Source organism: Orcinus orca, chromosome 14 (genome assembly GCF_937001465.1).
Source record: "Orcinus orca chromosome 14, mOrcOrc1.1, whole genome shotgun sequence".
In the NCBI taxonomy this organism is placed as follows: domain Eukaryota; kingdom Metazoa; phylum Chordata; class Mammalia; order Artiodactyla; family Delphinidae; genus Orcinus; species Orcinus orca.
In genome coordinates this window covers 56018176-56046017 of record NC_064572.1, presented here as the reverse complement: position 1 = coordinate 56046017, position 27842 = coordinate 56018176, and the positions used below count along the sequence as shown (strand labels likewise).

At 39.4% G+C, this 27842-nt stretch overlaps 2 protein-coding genes across 4 annotated transcripts in view; one reads left to right on the top strand and one right to left on the bottom strand.

The window, feature by feature from the left end:
* The window catches only part of TNKS2 (tankyrase 2), a 68129-nt gene extending 66470 nt beyond the window's left edge, over positions 1-1659 (bottom strand). Inside the window, exon 1 of one of the 3 annotated variants that reach the window (XM_004279392.2) lies at positions 1081-1659. In XM_004279392.2, the coding sequence (XP_004279440.1) occupies positions 1081-1279 (199 nt within the window). In that variant the 5' untranslated portion in view covers positions 1280-1659. The remainder of the gene's footprint in view (positions 1-1080) is intronic. The other 2 variants (XM_049696508.1, XM_049696507.1) reach the window with 2 other exon arrangements.
* Positions 1278-27842, top strand: LOC101285547 (E3 ubiquitin-protein ligase SMURF2-like). The gene is made up of 3 exons (XM_033404922.2): positions 1278-1670; positions 5143-5211; positions 25619-27842. The coding sequence occupies exons 1-3, from the start codon at positions 1278-1280 to the stop codon at positions 27521-27523; spliced, it is 2367 nt and encodes a 788-aa protein (XP_033260813.2). The 3' UTR covers positions 27524-27842.

Sequence of the window (27842 nt, the reverse complement as noted above, 5' to 3'; positions counted from 1 at the left end):
ATACCTCCCAGTAGTATTTACATTTTCAAACAGGTACAGGTTAAAACAAACAAATCTCCCATTGGTAGAAAGTGTAAAAGCAATGCCTGTGAACAAGGAAATCTTTCTTATGCTCCTCTGCTCATCATTCCTACTCCAAAAAAACCAGAGTGCTTTAAAACATACCCTTCTGCTTTTTCAAAAAATTATTTTAAACCATCATGTAACGCACCAAGTGAAAAACCAGCATTATCGGAAGTATGAGACTCTATTCCCGCTTTCAACTGTGCATGGCTCACTTGAGGATAGAGGTAATCACGATCCTTCCTCAAAGTGAAAAGTATAAATGCTTTATAGAAATAAGATGTAAATTTTAAAAAAACGTAATTCAAACGACCTAAAACTCAGAATGAGGCGAGATTAGTCCCAATTTAAATTGTAGATCCAAGCTAGAGTACCTGCACCATCTTTCCTCGCATTCTAACTACTTTCCACCCCAACCTGTACGTGTCTGGCAGAGATTACCCGCCCGCACACAATTTAAGTCAGATATCAATTCTCCCAAACTTGACTCTTTCCAGTTCTAGTCTCCAGAAACTTGCTAATGACGGCTACCCAGGTAAATCTATTAACGCTAATGTGTCAATGATCAATTTAGCTGCTGCCCCTAAATCACATCCCTGCATTTTACAAAAGCATTAAGAACGTAACCCAAAGGCTTTTTAAGAGTTATAGTGGAACGTGCAAGAACGATAGATTTTGGAGATAACTGGCCTTTAAATCACAAAGTCTACTACGTCCCTACTCTTTCTAGTAGGAAGGCCTTTTAGGGTAGTAAGACCGGAAGTTGGTACAGGTATTGTCGACACAAAACAAAGCAAAAAAGCCCAAACAAACAAACGAACAAAAAAACCCACAGCTTCCAGTGAGTGCGGCACACTCGCCCCCTAGTCCTCACTCCACGACATCGAGATGACCAGGACCGGAGCCCCAGGGGGGGAGGGCGGGGGCAGAGGTGCACTGTGTCTGGTTTCGGGCCTGCGAGCCGGGGTGCGCAGGTGGAGTCTGGGGGCGAGGCGAGGCGGCGCTGGCCCCGGTTACCTGCGGCGAAGTGGAGCGGGGTGGACTTCCTCCCCGCCGTGTCGCGGCTGTTCACCTTCTCTGGCGTCACCAGCCTCTTGACTCGCTCCACGTCCCCGTTGCGGCACGCCTCGAACAGCTCCCGGGCGGCCGGTTCCACGGCCTCGGCCGCCGCGCCCGCGCAGGCCGCGCCCCCGCCAGCGCAGCGGCGGCCCGACATGATCCTGGCCGCCGCCGCCGCCAGCAGCAGCGCCAGCAACGGCAGCAGGAGCCCCGGCCCCGCGAGCAGGAGGGCGAGGCCCCCCGGAGGAGACGCGCTCAGGGCCCGGGCCGCTCGGATCCCTGCTGTCACCGGGCTCGGCGCAGTCCCATGGCCGCGCCGCTGCGCGCCCCTCGCTCGGCCTCGCGACCCCGGCTGCCCCGCGGCGGCGGCGGCGGCGGAGGCACCGCGAACCCGCCGTTCGACCTCCGAAGCGACGCGGAGGCGGAAGCTGGCAAGGCCCCTCCTGCCAGCTCCTCTGAGCCCTGGGAGCGCACGTGACGTCGCGCTGCGCGTGCGCACTGGTCGTAGACGGCCGGGCAGGTTTCGGCGAGCTGGGCGGCGCGGAGGGGTTTGTGGGAAATGTGAGGCGAGAGCCGCCGGCTTTGGGAGGAGAGGGGGCTTCGTCCCACCGCCATCTTTGTGGTGGGTTTTGCTGAAGTCGAGCGACTCTGCTTATCGTCTTTTTTAAAGAATGGATTTCGTGATTTGAATTTCATTATTACACTGAAAAGAACTCTTGAAAGTTTTTCCCCGATCTTGCATATTATTTTGGACTTCTTTTGTGTAAAATTTCCATTTTTTCAGCTTCCACAATCCCTTTTTCCTGGGGGTTTCTTTTCTGTTTCGCTTGTTTGTTTGTACACCCCCTCCCCCATCCCCACTGTCTCTTCCCTTCCCCCGCGACTGCTAATTTGCTGTTTCTTGTGGGCCACTTCTCGGAAATGAATGAGTTGCTTGATGGGAAGTTTGGATGAGCTGCCTCAAGGTCATTTGAAGAAAATTAGGAAAGCAACGAAAGTTTGTTCCAATTCTAAATTAATAATTGAGAGGCATGGCTTAGATTAATTACTGTTTCCATAGTTATTAGTTTAGGACTAAATGAGTGACCACTCGTAACTCCGTATTATGCTGCTTTGGCTGAGGTGTGGATATACTGGTGACAAAGTTCAATGAGTTGCGATTTATTTATTTTTTTGCTATGAAAACAAGAAAAGCACATAATTCTCACGCTTAAGGTAGTGATCAGCTGGGTTTCTTTAAATAAAGATTTTTTTGGTGTGGACCATTTTTAAAGTCTTTTATTGAACTTGTTACAATATTGCTTCTGTTTTATGTTTTGGGGGGTTTTTGGCCAGAAGGCATGTGGGATCTTAGCTCCCCAACCTGGGATCGAACCCACACCCCCTACATTGGAAGGCGAAGTCTTTTTTTTTAAATTAATTAATTTATTTATGTATTTATTTTTGGCTGAGTTGGGTCTTTGTTGTTTCGCCCGGGCTTTCTCTAGTTGCAGAGAGCGGGAGCTACTCTTCATTGCAGTGTGCAGCCTTCTCCTTGTGGAGCATGGGCTTCAGGCGCCTGGGCTTCAGTAGTTGTGCTTGCGGGCTCTAGAGTGCAGGCGCAGTAGTCGTGGCACACGGTCTTAGTTGCTCCACGGCATGTGGGATCTTCTCGGATCAGGGCTCGAACCCGTGTCGCCTGCATTGGCAGGCAGATTCTTAACCACTGCGCCACCAGGGAAGCCCTGGAAGGTGAAGTCTTAACCACTGGACTGCAAGGGAAGTCACTCTAGACAGTCTAATCATCTGTGAATGTGAGTGTTGGAAAAAGTTTCTCCTTTTCCCATCCTAGGCCTTAGGCCTTACTGGGTTGGCTAAGACTGCTAATGTAATATTGAGTAAAAGTATTAATATTGGATATGCTTGCCTTGTTCTGATTTTTAAAAGGACATCTAACCTTTTACTGTTAAGAATGATGTTTGGGGGATTTCCCTGGTAGCCCAGTGGTAAGAATCTGCCTTCCAATGCAGGGGACGCTGGTTTGATTCCTGGTTGGGGAACTAAGATCCCACATGCCGTTGGGCAACTAAGCCCACGCACCACAACTACTGAGTTCTCGCGCCTCAACGAAAGTGCCTGTGTGCCGCAGACTACAGAACCCATGCGCTCTGGACCCTGTGCATCACAGCTACAGAGCCCATGTGCCCTGGAGTCTGCGCGCTGCAACTAGAGAGAGAAAACCCACACGCCACAACTAGAGAGAAGGCTGCGTGCTGCAACAAAAGATCCTGCACACCTCAACGAAGAACCCACGTGCTGCAACTAAGACCTGATGCAGCCAAAAAATAATAATAAAAAAGAAGCCACCACTAAAAAAAAAAAAAAAAAAAAAGTTTTTTCACCTAGAAGAGAACATAGGCAAGACATTCTCTGACATAAACCGTAGCAATATTTTCTTAGTCTCCCAAGGCAAAGGAAATAAAAGCAAAAATAAACAAATGGAATCTAATCAAAGTTATAAGCTTTTGCATAGCAAAGGAAACAATAAACAAAATGAAAAGACAACCTACAGACTGGGAGAAAATAATTGTGAATGATACGACTGAAAAGGGCTTAATTTCCAAAATATACAAACAGCTCAGACAATTCAATATCAAAAAAACAACCCAATCAAAAAATGGGCAGAACTAAATAGACATTTCTCCAAAGAAGACATACAGATGGCCAACAGGCACATGAAAAGATGCTCAACTTTGCTAATTATTAGAAAAATGCAAATCAAAACTACAATGAGGTGTCATCTCACACCGGTCAGAATGGCCATCATCAAAAAGTCTATAAATAATAAATGTTGGAGAGGATGTGGAGAAAAGGGAACCCTCCCACACTGTTGGTGGGAATAGAAATTGGTGGAGCTACTATGGAAAATAGTACGGAGGTTCCTCAAAAAATGAAAATAGAGTTACAATATGATCCTGCAGTCCCACTTCTGGGCATATATCTGGAAAAGATGAAAACTCTAATTTGAAAAGATACATGCACCTCAATATTCATAGCAGCACTATTTACAACAGCCAAGACATGGAAGCAACCTACGTATCCCTCTACAGATGAATGGATAAAGAGGATGTGGCGTATATATATATATATATATATATATATATATACACATACACACACACACACACATACACACACACACACACACACACACACAAAATGGAATATTACTTAGCCATAAAAAGACTGAAATTTTGCCATTTGCAGCAACATGGATGGACCTAGAGATTATCATACTAAGTGAAGTAAGCCAGACAAAGACAAATATTATATGATATCACTTATATATATGGAATCTAAAAAATAATAAAAATGAACTTATTTACAAAACAGAAACAGACTCACAGACATAGAAAACAAAATTATGGTTACCAAAAGGGAAAGGAGAGGAGGTGACAAATAAGGAGTTTGTGATTAGCAGATACAAACTACTATATATAAAACAGATAAACAAAAAGGATTTACTGTAGTACAAGGAACTATATTCAATATCTTGTAATAACCTATAATGGAAAAGAGTTATAGATATATGAATCACTGCTGTACACCCGAAACTAATATTGTAAATCAACTATACTTCGATTAAAAAAAAAAGAATGATTTTTTTAAGATGTTGTTTTCCATAGTGTTTTGGTGGTTACACTTTTTTCAGGTGAAAGAGGTTTCCTTCTGTTTGCACTTTGCTAATGATTGTTGTCATGAATGGATGTTGAATCTTTATAAAATGCTTCCTTTTTTGTTAAATTTTTATCATAATTGGATGTTGAATTTTATCAAATGATTTTTTTCCTACGCCTATTGAGGTATATTTTCTTCTTTTATCTGTCCATGTAGTTAATCTTATTTATGGATTTTCTAATGTCAAACCAATCAATAATTTAAAATTTTCCCACAAAGTAAACATCAAGTCCAGAGAGTTGTTTAGGCAAATTCTACCGAACTTTGACAGAATAATTCCAGTCTTGTTCAAACTCTTTCCAGATACTAGAGGAAGACAAAATACTCACTAACTCATTCTATGACACTGTTATAACCTTGAAACCAAAGCAGGTAAGGACAAGAAAGGAAAATTACAGACCACTTTCAATCATGAACATAGATATAAAACTTCTAAATAGATGATAAGCTAACAGAATCCAAAAAGGTGATGTAGAACCAGTTGGTGCTTGAAAAAAAATACTCAAAACAAATACAACACACAAAAAATAACTCCAGAGGTGTTTATATGTATAACTAAAGCAACTGTGGGACTGAATCTGACAGTCATTTTCTTAATTGGAAACAAGATACTTTCCCTTACCTATCTTTATTTTTCCCTTCATTAAAAGGGAAGTGATGGACTTCCCTGGTGGCGCAGTGGTTAAGAATCTGCCTGCCAGTGCAGGGAACACGGGTTCGATCCCTGGTCTGGGAAGATCCCACATGCCACAGAGCAACTAAGCCCGTGTGCCATGACTACTGAGCCTCCGCTCTAGAGCCCGCAAGCCACAACTACTGAGCCCACATGCCACAACTACTGAAGCCTGTGCGCCTAGAGCCCGTGCTCCACAACAAGAGAAGCCACCGCAACCAGAAGCCCACACACCACAACGAAGAGTAGCCCCCGCTCACCGCCACTAGAAAAAGCCCTCATGCAGCAGCAAAGACCCAACGCAGCCAAAAATAAATAAATAAATTAATTAATTAAAAAAAGAGAAGTGAACAGCTTGGACTTAGAGATAGTGAGTTAAAACAGAAATAAGGAGGTACAGAAAAAGACTATACCAGGTTGAATTGTGTCCCCCCCAAATTCATATCCACCCAGAATCTCAGAAAGTGACCATGTGAGGATGGAGGCGGAGATTGGTTTGATGCATACACAAGCCAAGGAATGCCAGGGATTGCAGGCAACCATCAGAAGCTAGAAAAGGCAAGAAAGGATCTTACCCTAGAGAGCCTTCAGAGACAGCACAGCCCTGCTAATTCCTTAATTTCAGACAGCTAGCCTCCAGAATTGTGAGAGAATAAATTTCTATTATTACAAGACACCCAGTTTGAGGTACTTTGTTATCATAGTCCTAGGGAACTAATAACAGATTATGATGCTATAAAGTGGGGTGCTGCTGTGACAAATACCTAAAAATATGGAAGTGGCTTTGGAATTGGATAGTGGGTAGAGGCTGGAAGAATTTTTAAGTGCATAATAGAAAAAAGCCTACATTGCCTTGAAGAGATGGTTGGTAGAAAAAGAAGTTAAACATAATTCTGGTGAGGGTCTAGAAGGAAGAGAAATCTGTAGAGAAAGCTTCTGTAGTCTGAGGGCATACAAATATCACTAACAGAATGTTACCAGAAATATGAATAATAAAATGCTTCTGATGAGGTGCCAGATAGAAATGAGGAACATATTAATGAACACTATAGGGAAGGTAATCCTTGTTACAAAGCAGCAGCAAACTTGGCTGAATTATGTTCTACTGTTGGGTGAAAATAGAATTTATAAGAGATGAATTTGGATAGATTTCTAAGCAACATGTGGAAGGTGCAGACTGGTTTCTCCTTGTCACTTACAGTAAAATAAGAGAAGAGATAAATTGAGAGATAAACGGTTAAGGAAAACGGAACCTGCAAATGATGAATTGGAAAATTCTTAGCCTACCCAGATAGCATACTCTGGAAACAGGGCCAAGGGTGTGAGTGGACAACTCTTCGCTATAGAGATCAGAGGTGTGTCATTTATGACTCCAATCAACTATCTCAGCAGCAGCCAGCAATAGACAAGTTTACCCAGGAACGCTTGTGTCTGATGGTGTGGTTTCTCTTGACATCCACAGAAGATTGACAAGGTTTTGGAGAATTTTACACCAACAGAAACACTGCCAGCCCGGATGGAAGGGGACAGAGACAGGATGAAATGAATACCCTTGCGGGCAGAGCCATGAAGGCAGAGGCCAGAGAGGGTGGGGCTTCCACCTAGGAGGGCTGAGAGGATGGAGCATCCAGCCACAAAGGATGACTCTTAAGCCTTGAAGCCTAATAGAATTTGTCTTTCTGGGTGGTGAACTGTTTTAGAAAGGTAATCTCTTTACTCCTTTTTTTTTTTTTTTTCAGTTTAGGAATGGCAATGTCTATCCCATGGCTGTCCCATCATTGTATTTTGGAAACAGTTTGTTTTCTAGTTTCACAGGTCTGTGGACAGAGAAGAATTTTGCCCCATGATGAACAATACCCAGAGTTTCACCCATACCTGATTTAGATGACAAGATTTGGAATTTTTTTTAAGTTGACAATACTTTGGAATTAGATTTAATGCTGCAACGGGTTAAGACTTCAGGGGACTTTGGGATGGGGTGAATGTATTTTGCACATGGGATGGATGCGAGTTTTGGGGGAGGCGGATGGCAGACTGTACTGAGTTGATAGTGTCCCCTCTAAAATCATGTCCAGTTTGAACCTCAGAATGTGACCTTATTTGGAAATAGGGTCTTTTCTAGTGTAATTAAGTTGAGGTCGTATTGGATTAGGATGGGCTCTAAATACAATCATTGGAGTCCTTACGAGAAAAGACAAAGACACACAGACGCAGAAACATATGGAAAAAGGTAATTTGAGGATTACTGGCAACCACTAGTAGCTAGAGGAGGCAAGAAGTATCCTCCATAGAGTGTTTCAGAGAAAGCATGGCCCTGCCAACACCTTGATTTCAGACTTTCAGCTTGCAAATTTTGAGGGAATAAATTTCTGTTATTATAGGCCACTCAGTTTGCAGTACTCAGTTCAGCAGCCGTAGGAAATGAATACACAGGGCCACTGATACTTGTGAGAAATGCTTGTCAAATATAAGTGCTCAAAGAACTGAAAGCTCACAAGAGCATGGCAAAGTGGGCAAATGGACTAAATGTACAACTTGTGAGGGAATGAAAAGGGTTACCAACTGACCTCTGCTCAAGGGTTATGTTGTAGGAGCTTCGGAAGGAGACAGAAACTGCAAAATGATTTAGTGGAAAAGCTTTGCCTTGGTGTTTAACTTGCTGCCTAATGGAAACAGATTATATGCCTATTTACTCTTCACCTTTCATAGCCCTTTGAATTTCCCTAGATAAATAGTGAAAGTATTTTGGCTGTTCAGTTTCTATGGTACTTTCAGCTATTTTATGTTCATGACAGAAAATTTGTCATGTTTTGTTATGACTAAAGCTGACAGAAATGCATTCTCATTTTTTTAAAAAGAATTTACTTGTTTTTTCTTTTCACAAAATGTTTGTTGTTGAAAGTTTGAAAAATAGAAGTCAGCAAAAGGAAAAATATGCTCACAAAAGTCAACACACACACACACACACACACACACACATTAACGTTCGTGTCACAGCTTGCGTTCTTTGGGAAGCTGACTCTGAGATGGAGACTAGCGTGCAGGATGTTTATTAAGGAATGGTCTTGGGATCAATACTTGTGGAAGGGAGGAGAAGGAAGCAGGATTGGGTAGAGGGAGAAGTTGAACTGAGATACAGTTCCAATCAACTAACCTGATGACAAACTCTGGATCTCAGATGGCCCTTAAAATTGTCCCAAATTTGGGCGTGAAGAACAGACACTTACACCTCCTACGTTGATCAGTCATTGAATAGGAACTACCCTTCCAGGGAGGTATGATCTTGGGCCAGTTTTATTTAGGCATAGTAATCCCCAAACAGGGCTGAGAACAGAGGGCTGTCTTCCTGAAGTACTTCCAGTGGCTGGGGGAATGAGTCCACCCATTTCTGGGTGGCACATTGCAGCATCTGCCACATATAGGTATAGAAAACTGAGTTAATCATATTCTGTAATTCATGGCTGCTATGGACTGAATGTTCGTGTCCCCCCTAAATTCGCAGGTTGAAACCCTAATCTCCAGTCTGTTGGATTTTTGGATGTGGGGGCCTTTGGGAGGTAATTAGTTCTTGAGAGTGGAGTCCTCATGATGGGATTAGTGCCCTTAGAAGAGACATAAGAGAGATGATCTCTCTCTCTACCACGTGAGGATACAGCAGCAGGTTCTCCAGAGCTGTGAGAAATACAGTTTGCTGTTAAAGCCACACCTTCTATGGTGTTACAGTAGGTCCAGGCTGACTGAGATGGTGGCACGTTCTCACCATCTGTTTTGGCAGCCATCTCTTTTATTTTATTTTTTTCCCTTTCAACTGATCCCTAGATCCATTCTTCTACCCTGATATGTTTGGTGTCTATTCCTTGATTATGAACTATTATTGAAAAATATATAATACTGTTTTGTGTATTTATGTGTTTTAAATTTATATCCATGGTAGTAAGCTGTAGTTCTTTTCAGTTTTCCATCAGTTACATTGATGATACTGTGCTGTTGCCATCTATAGTTGTGCTCCTTGCTGTTTTTCCCAATATTATGTTCTTCAGATTTATATATCTTACTGTATTTCATCTAGTACATTGCTTCCAGATGCTTCATTTTACCTCCCCATCTTTTTTAGTGATGAAAACCCAAGTTAATTCCAACTCTCACTACCATAAGCAATTTTTGTACGTATTCCCTTTAGGTAAAAAAATTTTTTAAAAAAGGTATTTATGGGTTAAGGTGGATTCATATATCAATTAAAATAAAGCTAACTGCTGTAATAGATAAGCCTTAAAATCTCAGTGGCTTTACTTAATGGAAATTTCTCACACATATGAAGTCCAGCTGGTGGTGGGGCATGCCCCATAGAATCATTCAGCGCCTAGACTGGCGGAGGCTCTGCCATCTTTTGCTGTGGTTCTAAATGTTGATAGCCAACCCACATATGCGGAAAGAAAGAGAGAGGGTAGAGGACTGCACGGGAGACTTTTACAGGCCAAGCCTGGAAATGGCATATATCACTCTACTCACGTTCCACAGGCTTAAGGTCGCACAGTTGTTCCTAACCAAAAGGGAGGCTGGAAAATATGGTGTAGTTGAGGGTCTAGGAGAAAAAGGAATTAGGTCTGTTGAGTGGGTGGCCAGTCTCTGCCATAGTTCACTCTTCTGGCAACCGATATCTGCTTCATGCTTCTTCCCACATAGTTTACACCACATCTTAAGAGAGACTACCCAAACTCTCATTCAGTCACTGCAGGCAACTCAAGTTCCAGAATTTCCTGGTGATATGCAATTCTTTCCATCATAGGTGGTCAAGCCACCTATGAACTAAAGAGATAAGTTATTTGTACCTCTTCTCATCCCTACTCCCACACACCCAATATATTAATGGGATGGGGCTAGAATAGCTACAATTAAAAATTCTTATTTGGAAAAGGAAAAGATGGGAGACAGCAGTCAGGGGTTCATAGTAATTATGAAATCCTCTGGGACTTGCATTGTGAATACTTCCTACCCTCGGGTGTGGGGTAATTTTTGATTAGATACTGATCCTGTTCCTGTTGAGGAGTTCCCTTGTCCATTGTTTCTCATGGTCCTTGAGTTAACCCTCCTGGATATTCTTTCTTGTCCATTTTCCTTCCTGGCCACAGCTGAAGAGGTAGTTGAGGAGTAAACCCTTCTTGGGGACTGCAGAGTTTTCTCAGTCTGCTTGCAGCCATGCAGATTTGAAGACCTGAATTTGGAAGACCAGAAGAGTCAATGCTTCTTTAGTAGACTCTGTTTTTGACTCTGTTTTTGGTTTTGGCCAGATGATTCCTTCAAAAACCTATTAGGTTTCTGATCAGTTTGCATCTAGTCAATTCCTGGTGCCTGTAACCACAGTTAAATTCTCTCACAGACACAATCCTCAATCCTAATTTAATTTTTGCTTCCTTGATGCCACGCTTCTTTCTCTTACTATAATGATAGCTACATTAAGTCCATAAGGCTTGAGAAGGAGGGCCAACCTCTTAATTTATTCTTTGCTACCTGGCTAAGTCTTAATCGTCCTTGATTGCACAAGAGTTTTCTCAATGCTATTTCCTTCTGTTTAGCTTTTGTGACCCTCCTAGGCCCCACATTCTGGATTCTCTTTATTCCCTTTCATTTCTGCTTGAAATTAGCTAATTCTTACCTGAGATGATCTTGTTTTCTAATATTTTGCTAAATACAATCAGTAACAACCATAACACACAGTTAACTTTTTGTTTTCCCAATGTCTTCCCCTAAGCTATGGACCTGGTAAATACCTGGTCTGTCTTTCAAGTTATCTCTGATAACAGTTTACCATATATTTTGCCATTGCATATATGGGTCTCTATATCCATTTCCAACACTATCCCCCCAAATCATAATATTTTCCTCACTGCCTATCCACCATTAAGCCAATGCCACACGATTTAGATTTTCTTTTACAACACTCAACTTCAAGGTTCTAATTTCTGTATTAATTAAGGTGATACAAAACTACCAAAATTTCGGTGGCTTAATACAATAGAAATTTATTTCTTACACCATAAAGTCTATGTGATTGGGCTGTGGGGAGGGAAGGTTTTTTTCCACATGGTCATTCAGGGATCCAGGGTAACAGAAGTTCTGACTTTCCAATGAGTTTCTTCTAAGGTTGCCCTTGCTAGTTCTGTGCCATGAGCCTAAAATACACATACATAAATATATCTCATTAGTATTACGTGTTAAAATGAAAATATTTTGGATATATTAGGTTAAATAACATATATTATTAAAATTAATTCCCCCTGTTCCTTTTAACTTTTTAAATGTGGTTACTAGAAAATTTAAAACAACAAAGACTTATCACTTTATATCCATCAGAATGACAAAAATAGGAAGTCAGATGTGGGGATGATATGGAGAAATCAGAACCCTCTTGCACTGTTGATAACATATGGGACTTGTTCAGTTTTTACTGGGGCACAGTCATGCCCACTCATTTACGTCTTGTCCATGGTTGCTTTTGTGCTATAACAGCAGAATTGAGTAGTTGCAACAGACAGTCTGGTTCCCAAAGCCTAAAATATTGAGTATCTGGATTTTCACAGGAAAGGCTTGCTGACCACTGGCCTAGTTGATTAAAACCTGTTGTTGTCGACATTACAAATATCTTCTGCAAATGCAATCCCTGGCTGTTTAACTTTCTCTATGGTTTTCTTTGTTGAAAAAAAAATCCTTTAATTTAACGTAGTCAGATCCTTTAATTTTTACCTTAAGATTTGTGCTTTTTGGGTCTTTTTAAACAAGTTTTTCCATTCTCAAAGATCATAGAGCTATACTCCTTCATTCTCTTAGCATTTCACACTTAGGCCTTTGATCCATGTCAAATTTACCTTTTTAAAAATTGACGTGGGGGTTTCCCTGGTGGCACAGTGGTTAAGAGTCCACCTGCCAATGCAGGAGACATGGGTTCGAGTTCTGGTCCGGGAAGATCCCACATGCCACGGAGCAACTAAACCCGTCCACCACAACTACTGAGCCTGTGCTCTAGAGCCCACAAGCCACAGCTACTGAGCCCGCAGGCCACAACTTCTGAAGCCCGCACGTCCTGGAGCCTGCATGCCGCAGCAAGAGAAGCCACCACAATGAGAAGCCCACGCGCCTAGAGCCCATGCTCCACAACAAGAGAAGCCACCGCAATGAGAAGCCTGTGCACCGCAATGAAGAGTAGCCCCCACTCGTTGCAACTAGAGAAAGCCTGCACGCAGCAATGAAGACCCAATGCAGCCAAAAAACACCCCCAAAAATGACGTGAAATTATTATCAAAATTAGTAGGATAAACTATTTTCCTTATAGCATCCATTAAATAATCCATTTTCCCCATTGTATTATGGTATTACCTAGAATTCCTATTTCATTCTATAATCTTGTGCAAGTTCTATGTTTCAGTTGCCTCATCTGTAAAATGATGATAATAACATTACTTACCCCATGAGGTGACTGGGCAGATTAATTGTGTTATTACAACTAAAGTACTTAGGATAGTACCTGGGATAAAAAGTCTACAGTAAGTATTGGCTATTGCTATTTGTATTACCTCTTTCTGTGATATGTGTATCGTGTGTGTGTGTGTGTGTGTGTGTGTGTGTGTGTGTGTTTCATGGCAGGTGGCAGATATGCAAGAGAAGACAAACCACGAAACACATGTAAAGCCTCTGCTCATGTCACATTCACTCACATTCCATTGACCAAAGCAAGTCCTATGACCAAGCCCCAAAACAGTGGGGTAAGGATATCTGTCCATAGTGAAACTATGGCAGGGGCCAAAAAGAAAGGAAGAATTGTGACAATATTGTCTTCCACATTATTATTGTTGCTGTTCTTATTATTTAAAAAATTCCCATATATCCATGTTCTGTTTTTGAATTTCAATTCTGTTTCAATGGTCTATTTGCCTGTTCCTGCAATAGAAGCATATGTTTTTATTATTATAACTCTGTAATATACTTTCATATCTTGTAGGTTAGCTTTCCTCCTCTTTGCTCTTCTTTTATAAAATTGACTTTTCTATTTGTGAAATTTATTTTTCTACATAAATATTAGAAAAAGTTTGAGTACCTCAAAAATTATGGAATTCTAATTAGAATTGCTTTTATTGATTAATTGGGGGAAAGACTGACATATTTCCAAAGTGAATTAAGATGAGAGACTACCTTATACTCATTAGATCATTAGATAATATTAGGAGAGGGTGGGGAAACTGGGAAACCATTTATGGTTGAATGATATAGTGCTACCATTCTGGAGAACAGTCTCTCAATGTTTAATAAAATTTATGTGTGCATGCTATGATGTAGCAATTCCTCTCAAGAGTTTTTACCTGATGCACAAGTAGACATGCACAGGATGTTCATTGCAGTTGCTTATGGTAGTCAAGAGTTGGAGACAACTTACATGTCCTTAATAAAGGAATGGATAAGGAAAATATATAAGCATATGATTGAATATGATGCAATGATCAGAAGAAATGAACTGGATTTTCATACAGCAACATAAATAAGACCTCATAAACAAGATTGTATACAAATTGAAAAAGAATGCAATTGATAGAATAGTTTCATGTATGTAAATTAAGAAATACACAAAACAATACCACATATTTTCAAGGACAAATACATGTATTGAAAGGTAGATTGGAAGGACATACATTATATAATACATAATAAAGAGACCTTATGATGGGATGTAGAAAGAACATGGAATTGGAGACTGGGGACAGAAATAAAGAAAAAAGACAATAAATACTACATTTTTAAAAATGTTAATGGGTCTTAAGTTGAATGGATAATGATAGCTTGCCATGAGATTAATATTATCAATTCAATTCTATACACCTGAGGTAAAAAAGAAGGCTATGCTAATAGTTTACTAAGGTATAACACTTTTTGAAAGGATTCTATTTTTATTTTGTAAATATTTTAGTTTATCTATACCAATATGAAATAAATGAAATAAAATTAACATTTTGCTTCCATCTTTTAAAATTGAAAATTACTTTATTAAGTTAGTGCAGCATATATTTACTTAATAAGAGCATTTCTATTCCTATGAAAACCTTACCACATTCTCTTTTTGCTTCAATCTTGAACAAAATTTATTTTCAATGTCCTTTATTAATTGCATGTTTGTTTTTATTGTGTATATTTCTCATTTGTTTCTTGACAAAATAGTCAAATGGCAAGTTCTCTTAATTAATTTAAATTCACATTTTGTCAAAAGGCGCACTAATTACTATACAGTTAGTATTTAGAGATCATCATATACTTGATTTAAAAAAAAGAGAGAGAAATTCTCTTATTCAGCAATCTAACTTCCTTAAGCAAAATCAATAGCTTCACTGAAGGGGAAGCTCTAAAACTCTGTGGTTGGGACTTCTACTTTTAGCATGGTAGAGTAACTTATGTCAGAAAAATGCATCCTTTCAGAATAACTAGAGAGAAGTTGGATAAAACAACAACAAAAACAAATAAAATTTCTTTATGGGTATTGGAAAGCTGATAAACAACTTAGAACTTGAGAGGTCAAGATTCTGGAGAGGAGAAAACCACGGAGAGCTGAACTAACATTCTGCAGACGTTTTTCCAAAGGGTATTTCACAATTCTGGGCTCAAGGAATGTGGCTGAACATGCAATAAAAGTCTTGGGCAAAGGACAGCTGCTGGAAGGCAGAAAAACCATCAGAGCATCTGGTAATCCTGTGGGTCTAAAGCAACACAAATTAGAGCCTGGAGGGGTAGAAAAATGAACTCAACTGGTCAGGTTTTTTTTTAAAAAGCATTTTGCTGAATTCTGAAGCTGAATAATATAGGAGGCAGAAAGTTTCTGAAAAGCAGAGTGGGGTTTCTGGCTGTCCCAGGCTACTTAGCAGTCAAGGATTAGAGTTCAAGACAAGCCATGGGAGAAAGGCCCTGGGGAACTAGTCAGGCTTTTAGTTGGAACTTTGCAGGCTATGCTCTAGGGTGGGAGTGATGAAGAGGTAGAAAAAGCTTTAGTAAAACTGCAGCATAACCTTGAGTTAGCTCAGTCTGTGATTGGATTAAGGTGACCAGCCCTAACTCTACCTACCTAGCAGATGAAATGGTGAATCCTCTCTAGAGATTCCCTCCTCATCCAGAATTTCTACAACTTTTCAACACAATATCTGACTGTCAACTAAAGAGTACTAGGCATGCCAAGAAATAGGACACAATAACCAAAAACATAAGGGAAAAACCAGACAGGTGATTCAGAATTATAGATATCCATAAAATTTTTAATATAATCATGGTAAATAAAGAAAATAGAGGAAAAAGAAGAAAGAACTAGATTAAGAAAATAGAGAAAAGGAAGGAAGAACTAGATTAAGAAAAAGAGAATTTCACCAGTGACAGATAGGACATAGCAAACAGGTCTAACATATATGTAACTGGAGTCCCAGCAGACTAGGAGAAAAAAAGAAAGCAAATGCTCCAAGATAGAAAAAGAAAATGTGGAAAAAAAGTGAAGGGTAGTGAAAAAGCTAAATATATGAATAAATATATAGATAAACATGAATGGATTCTGAGTGTATAAAACAACAGTAATGTTCTTTGCAATTTTAAAATATGTGGAATTAAATCCACGATAACAATAACACAGCAGGCAGGAAATGGTAAATGGAATTAAAGTGTTCTAAAGTCTTAGCATTGTCAGGGAAGTAATAAAAGTAATAATTAATTTTGGACTGTGTGGTGGGTTAAATTGTGTTCCTCCAAAAAGATATGTGAAATGCTGACCCCAGATACTCAGAATGATCTTACTTGAAAATAGGGTCACTGGAGAATTATTAGTGAAGTAGAGATAAGGTCATACTCCAGTATGGTGTTCTTATAAGAAAACAGCCACGTGACAACACAGAGACATAGGAAGAATGTCATACGAAGATGTAGGCAGAGATTGGAACGATGCATCTACAAACCAAGGAATGCCAAGGATTGCTGGCTATCACCAGAATCTAGAAGAGAGGCACGGAATAGTTCTCCCTCAGAGCCCTCAGAAAGAACCAATGCTTCTCACCTTGAGTTTTGGACTTCTAGCCTCCAGAACTATGACAGAATACATTTCTGTAGTTTTAAGCCATCTAGCTTGTAGTACTTAGTTATGGCAGCCTTAGGAAATTCGTACATGTGGTAATAAATTATAGTATTTAGGCTAACCACTAAAAGAATAGCTTAAAAAGTATAAATAAACAATAGATGGAAAATATAGCATTATTTAATAATAATAATGTAGCATTATTTAACTAAACCAAAAGAAGATAAGAAATGAAAGATAAAAACCATCTGGGTGAGATGTAAAACAAGTAATAAGATAGTAAACATATTATAATATTATGCATTAATCATTACATTACATTAAGTGTACATTTAGTTACATTAAATGTAAATGAACTAAATATTTCAATGAAAAGATTGTCATATTGGTTAGAAAACAGAATCCTATTATATGCTGCTTACAAGAAACATACCTTGATATAAGAACACAGAAAATGTGAATCTAAAAGAATTAAAAAGAATTAATGAAATAAAAACGGATGTAGCTATATCAATATTAGACAAGAACACATTACAGCAAGAAATATTACTAGGAGTAAAGAGAAACATTTAATAATTTTAAAGACATGAATCTTTCAGGAAGATATAACAATTTTAGATTTATATACACTCAATAAGACAGCTTCAAAGTACATGAAGCAAAAATTTGACAGAACTAAAAGACGAAATAGGGAAATCCACAGTCACAGTGAAACACTTTAACATGGATCTCTCAACACCTGTTAGAACAAGCAGACAAAATATCAGTAAGTATAAAGATTTGAACAACATGATTAACAAAACAACTGACCTACATAGAACACTACACACAACAACATAATACACATTCATTTCAAATGCATGTGGAACATTTATCAAAATTGACCATTGCTGGATCATAAAGCATGTGTCATAAAAATTTCAGAGGTTTGCAATAATACAGAATGTGTTCTTTGACCATAGTGAATTCAGTTAGAAATCAAAAACTGGTAACTAGAAAACCCTCAACTTTAAAGAAATTAAGCAATATAATTTTAAATAAGTCATGGCTCAAAAAATCATGATGGAAACTAGAAAGTATTTTGAATTGACTGATAATGAAAATATAACATATTAATACCCATAGCTGCTACTAATGCTGTGTTTATAGGGAAATATATAGCTTTAAATGCATAATCAGAAAAGAAGGAAGACTGAAAATAAAGAATCTAAATATTTACCTTGATAAATTAGAAAACAGCAGCAAAATATCAATAAATCTACAAAAGTAGAAAGTAAATAAAGATAAGAGCAGAAATAATTAAATATATAACAAATGCACAATAGAGAAAACAAACAGAACAAAAAATTGCATCTTTGAACAGACTAATAAATTTGGCAGACTTATCAAGATAAGTCAAGGAAAAAAGAGAGAAAGCACAAAATTCCAATATCAGGAATAAAAAGAAACTCCTACAGATCTTACAGACATTAAAAATATAATAACTGATATATACAACTCATGTTGTATAGTCTCGTATCTAAATAAGTTGATTCTGTAATTTAAAAAGTTTCCAATAAAGAAATCTTCAGGCCCACATGGCCTTATGGGTGATTCTTCCAAATATTTAAGGAAGAAATATTAATTTTATACATCCCCTCCAGAGAAGGGAAAAAGATGGAACACTTCTAACTTATGTTAAGAGGCTAGCATAACTTTTGGTACTGAAGCTTGAAAAGGACATTTAAGAAATGAAAATTAGAGTCCAATCTCTTTCAAGAACAGATATATAAATATCCTAAACAAAATACTAGCACATTGAACCCATCGATATATAAAAAGGATGATATATCATGACCAAATTGGCTTTGAATGAAAATTAATCAGTGTAAGTCACCATATTAACAGAAAAAAGAGGAAACTCACATGATGGTGTCAGTAGATACAGAAAAAGCATTTGATCATGCAATAATCATTCATGATTAAAAACTCTTAGCAAATAGTTTCTTTGCTGTGCACCTGAAACTATCACAACATTGTTAATCAGCTATACTCCAATATAAAATAAAAAGTTAAAAAAAAACTCTTAGCAAATAGAAGAAATTTATTTTATCTGATAAAGAATATCTAAGGGGCTTCCCTGGTGGTCCAGTGGTTAAAACTTCACGCTCCCAATACAGGGGGCCTGGGTTTGATCCCTGGACAGGGAACAAGATCCCACATGCCACAACTAAAGATCCCACATGCAGCAATGAAGATCCTGCATGCTGCAACTAAGACACAGCACAGCCAAATAAGTAAATATTAAAAGAAAAAAAAGAATATCTACAAAAATACCTAGAGAAAACAATCCTTAAGAGTGAGTATTTAAAAACACCCCGTTGATATGGGCAATGAGACAAGCTTACCTTTTATCACTCAACATTGTACTGGAGGTCTGAGCCAGTCCAAAAGAGTCAAGAAAAGGAAGAAGGAAACACATTAATCTCCGATGATATGGTTATGTGTGTAGAAAATCCAAAAGAGTTCATGAACTATTAAAACAAATAACTGAATTTAAGCAAGGTTGCAGGATGCATGATCAAAATGTAAAAGTAAATTTGTGTTTTTATATACCAGTCACAAACTATAGCAAATAAAATTTTAAAAGATAAAATCTATAATTGCATAAAAAAACACATCAGATATCTGGCAATAAATATGATGAACTATGGGCAAGACCACCATATCAAAAAACTACAAATCATTACTGAAAGAAATTTAAAATGATCAAATTAATAGAAGTCTATATCATGTTCATGAATTGGAAGACCCAATCTGTAAAAATGCTGTATCAATCAGGGATCAACCAGAAAAGCAGAATCACTAAGACAGGATAAATAAATAAATACACACATATTATATATACATATATATATACATACCTGTATATATATGTATTATATATATATATATATATATATATATATATATATATATATGAGATTTGTGATAAGAATTTGACCTTACACAGTGTGGGAGTTGGTCAAAGAGTCTCTGTAAAGCTGTTGTCTTTGTGTCTCATGCTGGAGCTTGAAATCTGTATGGCAGGCAGCTGAGAAAGGAGGATGGATATAAAGTGGGTAGAGCAAAGAAAAGCTGGAACACATGAGGACACATGAGTGAGCTCAGCTCTCACTGCCTCCAATCTTGGTGATGTGGGTGTCCTGCAGGAGATACTGGTGCCCACTATCAAGGAGTCAGAGAAGCTGTAAGAGGATTCAGAGGAAGCTGGAGCAATTATAGGCCTGACTGCTGTTCCTATACCAGCAAAGTGAGCCAAAAGATAAGTGGCACTGTTCATGGGCTCTAACGATGCCTGCTCTGGAATTCTGAACATGAAAATCATGACTGCTGCTTCACTTCTGTCCTCCAAATCTCAGGCAAAAAAAAATCTCCCATGGCTCACTCTAACCAAAAAGCAATCAGGGAAGGGAATTCTGGGACATGTAGTTTTGCTTACCTAAATTTACACATTATAAAGCCACCACAGACATCAATTTTCCGCCAAACTGACTTAATCCAATTCCAATAACAATCCCAGCTGTTGTTTTTATTCTCCCTGTAGAAATTGACAAGTTGATTCTAAGATTTATCTGGAAACACAAAAGACCAAGAGCAGTTAATAGAACCTTGAAGAGCAAGGCTTAGGGACTTACACTACCAGATATCAAGACTTGTTATATTGTTACAGTAATGAACATAATGGGCCCAAGGAGAGAAAAATAGAAAAAGGAAAGAGAATAGAAAGTCCAGAAACAAACCTATATATATATATATATATATATATATATATTCATTTATTTATATTTATATACATATTTACCACATTTGTGACAAAGATGAAACTATAGTACAGTAGTGAAATGATGTCATCTAAATGAATAGTGCTGGGACAACTTGATATCTGTATGAAAAAATGAGTTTTTGTCCTTGCCTCACACCATACACAAAAAGCAATTGCAGGTGGATTATATCTAAATATAAAGGGTTAAATAATAAATCTCCAAGAAGAAATCATAGAGTAATATATTTATGAATTTGGAACTGGCAAAGAGTTTTAAAAACAGGACTCGGGCTTCCCTGGTGCCGCAGTGGTTGAAAGTCCGCCTGCCGATGCAGGGGACACGGGTTCGTGCCCCGGTCCGGGAAGATCCCACATGCCGGAGAGCGGCTGGGCCTGTGAGCCATGGCCGCTGAGCCTGCGCATCCGGAGTCTGTGCTCCGCGCAACGGGAGAGGCCACAGCAGTGAGAGGCCCGCGTACTGCAAAAAAAAAAAAAAAAAAAAAAAAATGGACTCAAGGAATGTGCTAACCATAAAGAAAAAAAATGATAGGGACTTCCCTGGTGGCACAGTGGTTAAGAATCCGCCTGCCAATGCAGGGGACACGGGTTCAATCCCTGGTCCGGGAATATCCCACATGCTGCTGAGCAACAAAGCCTGTGCGCCACAACTACTAAGCCTGTGCTCTAGAGCCCACGAGCCACAACTACTGAGACTGCGTGCTGCAACTACTGAAGCCCATGTGCCTACAGCCCGTGCTCTGCAACAAGGGAAGCCACCACAATGAGAAGCCCGCACGTCACAACAAAGACCCAACGCAGCCAACGATAAATAAATAAATAAATAAATAAAAATCTTTAAAAAAATGATAAATTGGATTTTGTTCATCAAAGATACCACTATAGAGTAAAAAGTCAAGCCCCAGAGTGGGAAGAGATGGTTACAATATATTTATATCTGACCACCGATTTGACAAACCTCAGATATATAAACAACTCCTACACATTAATTTTAAAAAGGATATAAAAAACTATAGAAAAATGAACAAAAGATTATAAGGTTCTTAACCTGTAAGCATATAAACAATTTCAGTAGAAAATGCAATTTAAAACCACAATGAGATATCAGAATGGCTACAATATAAAAGGACTGACTACCAAATGCTGGGGAAGAACTAGAGCATTGGAACTCTTATACCCTGCCGGTGAGAGTGTAGATGGTTACAACCATTTCAGAAAACTGGCAATGTCTACCAAAGCTGAACATATGCAAATCCCATGACCCAGCAATCTCACTTCTAGGTATATCCCCACCCCAAGAAATGCATATGCATTTCGGTTCCAGAACTTCATAGAAGCACTATTCATGATAGTTCCAAACTAGAAAACACATGTGTCCATTAATAATAGAATGAATAAAAAGTTGTATTCCACAGCAGTGAAAACAACACGGATGAGACCCACAAACATAATGGAAAGCAAAAGAATTGAGAAGATGCATATAAATTTCAAAAACAGGCAAAAGTCTAATAGCATTAGAAGCCAGCGTTATGGTCACCATCTTGGGCAGGTAACCAGGGGGGAGAATAATGGGCTTCTGGGTGGCTGTAGTACTCTTAGTACTCTAAGTCTTGATCTAGGCGCTGATTACTTGGGTGTAACCAAACAAATAGAAAATAGAATCTAAAAGGATAAAATCTACAATCGCACAAAAACATTTATATTCATTTCACTTTGTGAAAATTTATCGAGCTGTACGCTTACAATTTGTGCACTTTTCTTTAGTTATGTTATACTTCAATAAGAAGTTTTCAAGGTGCTCAATTTTTCTACTAATCAAATTATCAAATACTAATAAATAACAAAGCATGTGAGGGGGAAGAAACAATCTCATTGATGATCAGAGTAGAAATTGCAGCATATGATAAATTCTACTCAATGGATTATGTTTTAACTTAAAAGTATCTTTATCACCTGGGGAAAAAATGCAACACTAATATCAACTATAAATATCAGTAGCCAATCTTTTCTCCCAAATATCAAACACTTAATTTTTATAATCAACAAGTACTTTTTTTATTTTTTATTTTTTTTTACATCTTTATTGGAGTATAATTGCTTTACAATGGTGTGTTAGCTTCTGCTTTATAACAAAGTGAATCAGTTATACGTATATATATGTTCCCATATCTCTTCCCTCTTGCGTCTCCCTCCCTCCCACCCTCCCAACAAGTACTTTTTGATCTGAGAATATGAACAACAATTACAAAGAGATAATTTTTATATATGTCTTTCAGTCTTTCTTTTGGGTAAAATTCCTTATTTCTTTAAGAAAATTTTCAGATGTTGTTTAAGGCTACAAACTTGCAATGAGTAGTAAATAAGTCCTAGAAATTTGTGCATTAGCATAGTCTAGTGAATATAGACAACAATATTGTATTATAATCAACAAACTTGATAAGAGGCTAGAACTTAATTGATCCAACCACGAAAAAGAAATGATAATTATGTAATGTGATAGAGGTGTTAATTATTGCTACAATGCCAATCATATTACAATATATAAATATAACAAATTAACATGTTGTACACCTTAAATTTATACAATACTATGAGTTCAATTAAAAAGAGAAAAAATTTAACCAGAAACAAAAATAATTTCTCTATTTTTTAAAAGCACATTACGTTTTTAACATTTATTGACTTTTTTCAAAGTGGTGCCTAAAAACAATGGAATCATAGATAAAAGCTTTGTATTAGTAAGTCTACTAAATGGCTGCATATATATATACTTCTCTGTAAAAGGCAGGCTTTAAAATTTACAAATTGCTACAAGCTGGCATAGCTCTTACAGTTCTTGGTAAAGACAGCCATCTAGTGGAAATGGCTTTACTCATTTTTAGAGACTGGCAAATAGCATGAATATGAACCTTCAGCCCAACTACAAAGTGCAGTGTTGGTTTAAGGCTTAAAAAGAAATATAAAAAAAGCGTTCAGTTGCTTCCTTATGTCCAGGTCTGAAAGTGAAGTGGGGGAGGGGAGGCAAGTTGTGGGGTAAGGAGAGAAATTGGTGCTTTGCACATAGTCTGGGGAATAGTGTGCCATTAGAGGAGAGAGAGCTCTGGACTCAAACATGCACTGCTTTGAGCTGCATCGAATGCTCTTTCAAGGAAGTAGGAAGAAGAAAATTTTGCAGGATAGCAGGAAGTTTCGTAATGAAAGCTGAACAACTAGCACCTAGTTGTGATGTCAGAAGTTCAGTTAGTTAGTAGTCATCAACCCAATTAGAGCTCCAGGTGAGTATTCCTTTAAGTTGATGGTTTAAATAACGGAAGCACTGTAGTATACCAAATGCACCCTAAAGGCTCCAATTCTGAGAAGGAATGGTGTAAAGCAGAGTCTGAATTAGGGGTGAGGAAACCTGAGTTAGGTCTGCTTCTCGTGTGTACAATCTATATGACTCTGCTCATTTTACTTACCCAAATTACAGTTTTCTTGTTTAAAAAAATAGTACAGTATAGTAATAATACGCATTTCCATGACTCATACCTAGGGAGAGAAAGAGTCTCTCCTTTTGATTCCTGTCTGAAACCTTGGATGCTAGTTGTAAATCAGTGCTACCCAGAGGCACAGGGTAAAACACTCTCTCATCATAGCTTACCATCAAACTGTGTTTTTCTAACTTTTGATGTCCACAGACCATTTAATGGATTTTTAGAGCATATGCAAATCACCAAATTTAGCCTTAAAATCTATTAGCATTAAAAAATAAAACATAGGGACTTCCCTGGTGGTGCAGTGGTTAAGAATCCGCCTGCCAATGGAGGAGACACAGGTTTGCTCCCTGGTCCGGGAAGATCCCACATGCCATGGAGCAACTAAGCCCGTGTACCACAACTACTGAGCCTGCGCTCTAGAACCCGCTAGCCACAACTACTGAAGCCCACGTGCTTAGAGCCCACGCTCCACAGCAAGAGAACCCACAGCAATGAGAAGCTCGCGCACCGCAAGAGTAGCCCCCGCTCGCCGCCAACTAGAGAAAGCCTGCATGCAGCAATGAAGACCCAGCGCAACCAAAAATAAATAAAATAAATAAAGTTAAAAAATAAAGCATATTAAAATTATTAATAATAATCTCTGACCGGTTTGATCGTGGATAACTTGAACTGACTACTGAGCCCGTGCTCTAGAGCCCGCGAGCCACAGCTACTGAGTCCTCGTGCCACAACTACTGAAGCCTGTGCGCCTAGAGCCTGTGCTCCGCAACAAGAGAAGCCACCGCAATGAGAAGCCCGCACACCACAACGAAGAGTAACCAACGAAGACCCAACGCAGCCAAAAAAAAAAAAAAAAAGGTCATGAAAAACCTAGGGGCAGGACGGGAATAAAAATGCAGACTTACTAGAGAGTGGACTTGAGGATACGGGGAGGAGGAAGGGTAAGCTGGGACAAAGTGAGAGAGTGGCATTGACATATATACACTACCAAATGTAAAATCGATAGCTAGTGGGAAGCAGCCACATAGCACAGGGAAAACAGCTCGGTGCTTTGTGACCACCTAGAGGGCTGGGGCAGGGAGGGTGGGAGGGAGGGAGACGCAAGACGGAAGAGATATGGGGATATATGTATAGTTGATTCACTTTGTTATAAAGCAGAAATTAACACACCGTTGTAAAGCAATTATATTCCAATAAAGATGTTAAAAATAAATAAATGAAGTATTTCTTCTCATTGCAAACTTAAAGTATTTATTAGCTGTCCTTAATCATTGGCACAATTCACTATTTTCTTCAATGCTGAGTGAAGACCCAGAGGTATATGTAGATTACCCGCTGAGCTATGGATCTGTGTTTAGACACCGGTTCTTTTATTTGCATAGCAGCACATCCCTTGCTCTAATATAGCTGGTACTCCATCATTACTAAATCCACCACACCTTTTCCATTTCACATCACAGGTTCACAAAATAATTGTCAATCATAAACTCTCCCCCTGTAGCATGAGGTTTCAGTGTTAAATACATAAAGCCATCATGTGTGTATCTACTGCCTGTATAAAATATATAGAGTTGGATTTCACTGTGACACACAAACCCATGCATCAGAACCTGGAAGTTGACTGTTGTAGCTGTTGACAGGAGGTCCTGAAATGGTCCCTTTAGGATAAATGATCTGAATATTACACTATATGTAAAAGTGCTTATGCACCTGGATTTTTCCAGTGGCCCAGAGAGCTTTCAGAGAATGAGTTTCTCCAGCTTTGTCCAGTACTCTGTGCAAAAAACTTGGTGAAAAAGGATTTTTTCCGGCTTCCTGATCCATTTGCTAAGGTGGTGGTTGATGGATCTGGGCAGTGCCATTCTACAGATACTGTGAAGAATACACTTGATCCAAAATGGAATCAGCATTATGACCTGTATATTGGAAAGTCTGATTCAGTTACGATCAGTGTATGGAATCACAAGAAGATCCATAAAAAACAAGGTGCTGGCTTTCTTGGTTGTGTTCGTCTTCTTTCCAATGCCATCAACCGCCTCAAAGACACTGGTTATCAGAGGTTGGATCTATGCAAACTTGGGCCAAATGACAATGATACAGTTAGAGGACAGATAGTAGTAAGTCTTCAGTCCAGAGACCGAATAGGCACAGGAGGACAAGTTGTGGACTGCAGTCGTTTGTTTGATAATGATTTACCAGATGGCTGGGAAGAAAGGCGAACTGCCTCTGGAAGAATCCAGTACCTAAACCACATAACAAGAACTACGCAATGGGAACGCCCAACACGACCAGCATCTGAATATTCTAGTCCTGGCAGACCTCTTAGCTGTTTTGTTGATGAGAACACTCCAATTAGTGGAACGAACGGTGCAACATCTGGGCAGTCTTCAGATCCCAGACTGGCAGAGAGGAGAGTCAGGTCACAACGACATAGAAATTACATGAGCAGGACACATTTACATACTCCTCCAGACCTACCAGAAGGCTATGAACAGAGGACAACACAACAAGGTCAGGTGTATTTCTTACATACTCAGACTGGTGTGAGCACATGGCATGATCCAAGAGTGCCTAAGGATCTTAGCAACATCAATTGTGAAGAGCTTCGTCCATTGCCTCCTGGATGGGAGATCCGGAATACAGCAACAGGCAGAGTTTATTTCGTTGACCATAACAACAGAACAACACAGTTTACAGATCCCCGGCTCTCTGCTAACTTGCATTTAGTTTTAAATCGTCAGAACCAATTGAAAGACCAGCAACAGCAGGTGGTATCGTTGTGCCCTGATGACACAGAGTGTCTGACAGTCCCACGGTACAAACGAGACCTGGTTCAGAAACTAAAAATTTTGCGGCAAGAACTTTCCCAGCAACAGCCTCAGGCTGGCCATTGCCGCATTGAGGTTTCCAGGGAAGAGATTTTTGAGGAATCATATCGACAAGTCATGAAAATGAGACCGAAAGATCTCTGGAAGCGATTAATGATAAAATTTCGTGGAGAAGAAGGGCTTGACTACGGAGGGGTTGCCAGGGAGTGGTTATATCTCTTGTCACATGAAATGTTGAATCCTTACTATGGCCTCTTCCAGTATTCAAGAGATGATATCTATACATTGCAGATCAATCCTGATTCTGCAGTTAATCCGGAACATTTATCATACTTCCACTTCGTTGGACGAATAATGGGAATGGCTGTGTTTCATGGACATTATATTGATGGTGGTTTCACATTGCCTTTTTATAAACAGTTGCTTGGGAAGTCCATTACCTTGGATGACATGGAGTTAGTTGATCCTGATCTTCATAACAGTTTAGTGTGGATACTTGAGAATGATATCACAGGTGTTTTGGACCATACCTTCTGCGTCGAACATAATGCCTATGGTGAAATTATTCAGCATGAACTTAAACCAAATGGCAAGAGTATCCCTGTTACTGAAGAAAATAAAAAAGAATATGTCAGAGCACAGGCTCCGGACGCACCGGCTCAGCGGCCATGGCTCACGGGCCCAGCTGCTCCGCGGCATGTGGGATCTTCCCGGACCGGGGCGCGGGCCCGTGGCCCCTGCATCGGCAGGCGGACTCTCGGCCACTGCGCCACCAGGGAAGCCCACCAAATACAGTTTTGAGGGACTTTCCTGGTGGTGCAGTGGTTGGGAGTCCGCCTGCCGATGCAGGGGACATGGGTTCGGGCCCTGGTCCGGGAGGATCCCACATGCCGCGGAGCAACTAAGCCCACGTGCCACAACTACTGAGCCTGCACTCTAGAACCCATGAGCCGCAACTACTGAGCCCGCATGCTGCAACTACTGAAGCCCATGTGCCTAGAGCCCGTGCTCCGCAGCAAGAGAAGCCACTGCAATGAGAAGCCTGCGCACTGCAATGAAGAGTAGCCCCTGCTCGCCATAGCTAGAGAAAGCCTGCGCACAGCAAAGAAGACCCAACACA